The sequence below is a fragment of the Cotesia glomerata genome, linkage group LG1 (genome assembly GCF_020080835.1).
Source record: "Cotesia glomerata isolate CgM1 linkage group LG1, MPM_Cglom_v2.3, whole genome shotgun sequence".
NCBI lineage: Eukaryota > Metazoa > Arthropoda > Insecta > Hymenoptera > Braconidae > Cotesia > Cotesia glomerata.
This window is the reverse complement of record NC_058158.1, coordinates 20,931,880-20,938,188: the sequence shown is the minus strand read 5'-3', so window position 1 is coordinate 20,938,188 and position 6,309 is coordinate 20,931,880. Positions and strand designations below refer to the sequence as shown.

The following is a 6,309-nucleotide window of genomic DNA, read 5'->3' as shown; positions in this document are numbered from 1 at the left end:
TATCTTATAATTAACTACGATCTGGGCCGAAAAGACACGCTCGTTACACTCGGAGTGTAACCAACTCGAAGCCGTAGCTTATAAGAGTCGATGCTGCTCCAGATGCCTGTAGCTTTAGATTTTACGGCGGACCACGCCGATAGCTTTCAAAGCTACAAATAGCTAAATTGATTTTATTCGCGTAAAGAATTTAGTCCAGGGCAAATCGTGGGTGGCGATACTCGTTGAAAAGTGGGTTCCGCTCCGACACAAAACCAACCTCTACTGCGTACTGCTCCGCTGATCGCTTAGTTGGGAAAATAGAGCTAAATGGTCGTCAAATACAAATATTGAAAAATACAGCTCAAAGTAAGTTCAATACCGCGTCCAATTCTCACCAATATACCACCTGACTTACAACAGGTACTACTACCACTCCGGTGTGCTTTAACGTTGTCCAGCGGTGGTAGATTCCTCGTGGCTTCAGCTGGGCCGGTTACTGATTCAGGAGCAGACGATTGAATCGAGGTGACTGACAAACCAGGATCTTCTTCGAACAATGAAACGACGCTTTCCTCAACAAAATGGCTGACTACTCGAGACCTCTTGAGTACACGACATGCCAAGCAAATTTATCTTGTATATGGATATGCATCGTATTATTTAATTAATGTACGACATACTCCTTGTTAACTAATAATCAGAGTCGTATCGTACAAATAAAGTTTAAAATGCCGTTATTATTCAATAGACGGTGTAAATTAATAAAATACCGAACATCACATTGTAACACGGTGAAATAATTACTTATATTCTAATAAATATATCAATTAGAGAAGTATACATTATGGGGGTTGAACAAAGACTGCCTGCACGCAGCTTCCGCGTACATTAATTAACATTGAGTAGTGAGGATACGCTCTAGCGCCACTCTCAACGATTTTCGTACTATTAACAATTATCATCTAATTTCTAATCTGACAACATGTTATCGGCAAACGTTTAGTATCAGGTGGTAAATTGGCGTTTATTCAGTGTGAGCCAACTGGCCACGTTGCAATAATTAATATTTCGTAGGGAAATTTATATTATATAATGAATAAGTTATTTTTATTTATAAAAATCAATTTGAGACCATGAATCATTAATATTTAATTATTTGAATTAATTTCATAGTATATATAATAAATTCGAGATTATAAAAATTAAAAAAAAAATTTTTTTCATTGAAAATATTGATAAAAATCGCCAAATTGCTCAAATGGTGATTTTTGCAAAAATAAAGTATTTCAAGCTTCGGGGCATTAAGAAAAAAAATCGCAGCGTTTTGAATTTTTGAGGGATCTTAGAGGACTATTTCAGGTTAACAAATTACCGACGATATCCTTCGTTCATCCATTTTATCCAAAGTTATACAAAGTTATCCGAATATCCTAAATTATACAAATTCTTGTCTTTTTTTCAGTCCAAGTTTTCAATTCCAAACAAATTTTTCAAAAACCGTTTACATTTTTTCATAGGAAGTATCGTGTAGTATTGAAAAACTTTCCTTAGATTTCCTGTACGATCATTATTTCTAGAGTTATTAATTATCAAATTCAAAAAGAAATTTTTTGCTTTGATTGACGATAACTTGGCGGCGAATCATCATAAAGACTTTTTGATTACGTCAAATTAAAGGATATCAAATCTTCTGGAAGAACTTTGCAAATAATTCAGGGAAAAAATTTTTTTTTAAGTCTGTAGACCTTTTCTTAGACGTAAAAAAATTTGGAGAAATTTTTTATCCGTAGTTCTTTAAGGATTTCTCCAGACCTGGACATGACAAAAAATTTTTATCGTCATTTCTAAAAACAAGACACGAGTTACAGCTCGTTCAAAATTACCCAAAAATTTGGAATTTTTTTTATATTTTTTAATTTTTGTGACTTGTGTAGAGCAAATCATGAATTTTTCATCTAAAAATTAATACTAGATTATTAAGAATTAATTTTCATTATAAAAATCGATTAAAGACTGAATAATAAATTTATTATTAGAAAAATTAATATTATACTGTAAAAATTAAATTTTTATAATGAAAATCAATTCAAGATAAAAGATAATTGAATTAATATTGAAAAATTTATTTTATATGATAAATCATCAATATTCGAACGTGAAAATCAATAATAAATAATATACTATTAGTTTTTTGGTTTAAAATTAATTTTAGATAATTAATAATTAATTTTAAACTATACATATGAATTGGATGACATAAAAATTAATCATAATGACATAAAAAAAATAAGTCATTATATGGTATAAAAATTAATTTAAAATTATGGAAATTAACTTTAGATACATTGTACCTAGATTAATATTATTAAAATTGATTTCATATTATTAATAATTAATTTTCAATTATAAAAATCAATAACGTATGAGAAATCATGTTTTGAGTTTCAAAATTAATTTGAGACGATAAATAATTAATTTTATAATATGAAAATTAATTTTAGGTTAGTTGATATTAATGTGAAATCACTCAAATTAATTATTGATTATTATTAATTAATAGATAATTATGAAAATTAACTTTAGACCATAAATAATTGATTTTATATTATAAAGGTTTATTTTAGATTATAAATAATTGATTTTATCATAGAAAAATTTACTTTATGTTTTAAAAATTTAATTTAAACAATGAATAATTAATTTTGAATTGTAAAAATTAACTTGAGACTGTAAATAATGAATTTTTATTTATAAAATTTATTATATTAAATACATCATTAATTTTTTGTTTTAAAATTAATTTTGGATTTTTAATATTAATTTTTCATAATAAAAATTAATTTATGATCATGAACAATAGATTGTAAATCATTCAAATAAATTTTATGTCATAAAAATTAATTTTATATTTATTTATTTATTTTATTTATTTATTTAACTGCTTATAAAGCTGTGCTCACAGCAGGTTACAATAATAATTGTATAATAGTGAACTAGTAATGTATAACATGACTTTGTCCAGTTAGTTACTCTTTAAATCTTACATATTGCTTAAATGAATACTAGACTGTACATAAATTTCTTAAGATTATTGGAATACTCTTTGGTGCGATGGGTAAGTCACTGAGGATAGCATGCTGATAAACAATTAACAATCTTTTACAGTTCGGATGCATCAGATGTTTAAGCAAAAAGCTCTAACAAGGAAACTCTCTCCGGTGTCCCCCTTCGATTTTGATGAAACTGAGATATGTTATTCTCCGTCGAAATCTAAGAGACACGTATTTTTTTTTATCTCCGGAAAAACATTTCTAGGGGGTGGAACTACCTCTTAAAAGTTAGCCTCCAAAGGGGTGTTTTTCAAGTTTCGCATACTTGCAGTTTAAATAATCGAATGGGACCAATTGCATAATTTTCAGGGTGGAAAATCATGAAAAATGCTTTTGGTTTTATAATGAAACAATGGATAGAACAAAAGTTATGAGGGTTGAAAATCACAAAACTTTTATAAAAAAAAAAACTATTCGATGGATTTCAACGAAACCAACGGCAATCGGAAGAGGAAAAAAAAGTAGAGAATACTTCTTTCGGGGTTTTTCCAAAAAATTAAGTTTAGGGGGTGAACATCCCTTAAGCATATCTACAGTGACCACCAAGAAAATATCGTTTTTTATATTAATTTTGATATGAATTCATCAATAATAATTTTTTCGTACATTTCTAGCATTTAGAAAATAATAATAATATTATATCTTAATATTTTACTTACTTGTTTACTTCGCATCCCAAACTTTATTTTGTGTATCGGGACATCAAATATTACAAATGTCATTTAATGTGAATCTGCTTTGGAAAAAAAAAAAAAAAAAAAAAAATGCTTATAATGATTTATTATAATCATAATAATCATTCATCGTTATCTCATACAAAAAAAGAGATAATTATATTTTTAGTATATATGAGTCAGTAATGTGAAAAACAACATAGTATAAATAAATGTATCATTTCGAGATTAGTTTAGTTACTGCGATGTACTTCATCTTTTATAATTCAATATTATAATCGTGTTTTTTTTTTTAATAAGTGAATAATTTAAAATTGTACGAAAATCTTTATTTTAGTACATAGAGCAAAATGAAAGTCAATCCTATAAATGTTATAAGACTACTCTTAACAATATTTCAAGTCATGAACATTCCAGAATCGCCAGTAAATGACGAAGAAATACAAATCAAAGAAAGTTTTGAAAATATTTTACTCAATGCTATGAACGAATACTCCGGAATCGAAATGGTCGAAGAAAGTTCTTTGCATTTCCAAGAACCGTATAAAGATTGGACGATGGAAGTCGTGGAAGATAAAGAGTGGGCAAATGCACTAGTTGACCAAGAAACACCTATCGACGAATGCACTAAGGATGTTGAAGATTTATCTTATGAATATAAATTGAAAGCCGTCGAGTACTGGCGTAGTGGCAAAAAGAAATTTAAGTTTAGACAGTGTTAGACAAAAATTTAGAAAGGTACAATCTGTTCGACAGTTACGAAGATGGGCTCATATTTTAAATCAGGGAGGGACTTATAAGGAAAAATTAGCAAGAATTTGTGAATATACATTACAAAATTTCAAAGCAGCTATAGATGCAGGTTTAATCGTACATGATTGTGACATAAAAAGATGGGCCTTACAAGCTCAAAAAGAAATTGGTGCGGAAGATTCCCGTTTTAAAGCATCAACAAAGTGGATCGCGTCATTCAAAAGAGCACATCGCATCGTATCAAGAAAAATAAATAAGTTTATCACGTCCAAAACCATTGAAGATAGTAAATCATTAAAACAGCAAGCTGAGGAATTCGTCAATAATGTAAAACAAAAAATTAAAATTTATGAATTAGCAAACGTATATAATTCAGATCAAAGTGGTTTTCAGTTGGAAATGCATTCCGGTCGAACTTTAGCTGTTGAAGGAGAGAAACAAGTAGAATGTCTTGTACAATCTGTTACTTCTACTACTCATAGTTACACAGTTCAACCAACTGTATCCGCTGATGGAAAGCTTTTATCCCCACTTTTTTTGGTTCTAAAAGAACCAAGTGGTAAATTTGGACCAATAGTTGAAACAACACTTTTTAGACCTCATAATGTATACATAGAAGTATCAAAATCAGGAAAACTTACATCAGGTACGAATTATTCTTTATTTTTTTTTCTGGTTTGCGCATAAGTTATTGTTGATACAAATAGTTCATATTTTTTAATTTTCAGATCATTTCAAAATTTGGTTGGAGAGGGTGTTTTTTCCAAATGTGGGCCCAAAATCTTTATTACTAATTGACTCATGGACTGGGCATTGTCCTCAAGTTGTACAAAGCGTTAAACCAACAAATAAAGATACTGAAGTAATGATCTTACCAAAAGGTACAACTGGGAAAATTCAACTGCTTGATGTTTTTGGATTCCGAGTATGGAAAAATTTTGTTCGATATTTTTCGGATCGTACAGTTTTGATGAATTTGGACATAAACTTGCATTTACGAAGTAACATTATAAAATTACAATCACTTACACATATCCAATTGTCATCTCCTCAGTACATAAATTTATTCAAGTACTCGTGGTACAAAAGTGGCTACACAGAAGTAAAACCAGATGAGTTCGAAAATCCTGTGGATTTTACATTTTACGGATCATGCAATTCTCATTGTGAGGTTCCTGGTTGTCAAAATATAGCAATTATCCGCTGTTCATGGCGCAAAAAGTCGTTGTGTTTTCAACATTTTTTTCATGAACATCACGATTGCAAAACATATATTAAATAGATCTGCATATGACAAAATGATGAATTTAAGTATTAAATTTCATAAACATCAGAAATATTAAATATTTTTGTAAAAAATCATTTGTAAATTATTTTTAAATTTAATTTGATTATAGTAAAGCATATATTGTAAGCATTTTTTTTTTCTTTTTTTTCCAAAACAGATTCACATTACATGACATTCACCCCCTAGAAATGTTTTTCCGCAGATAAAAAAAAATACGTGTCTCTTAGATTTCGACGGAGAATAACATATCTCAGTTTTATCAAAATCGGAGGGGGACACCGGAGAGAGTTTCCTTGTAAGTTTCATTGAGCGGACAAGAAAGAGATAAACCGCTTTTACTATCGTAGGTCTCAGATCACTTAGGAGATTGACAAGCTGGGTGTCACCATCAGTTAGATTCGTAGATAATATTGGGTTATTAAAGTGTTCTCTGAACGGTCTGTATATTGGACATCTAAGAACAATGTGTGTTAGATTCTCGTTTTCGAGGAGGTTACATATT

At 29.3% G+C, this 6,309-nt stretch overlaps 1 protein-coding gene across 1 annotated transcript; it reads left to right on the top strand.

Moving 5' to 3' along the window:
* The first annotated feature begins 4,170 nt into the window (after positions 1-4,170).
* Positions 4,171-5,801, top strand: LOC123268345. The gene is made up of 3 exons (XM_044733366.1): positions 4,171-4,442; positions 4,501-5,165; positions 5,248-5,801. Exons 1-3 carry the CDS (start codon positions 4,171-4,173, stop codon positions 5,799-5,801), a joined length of 1,491 nt encoding a protein of 496 aa, XP_044589301.1.
* Positions 5,802-6,309: the final 508 nt, after the last annotated feature.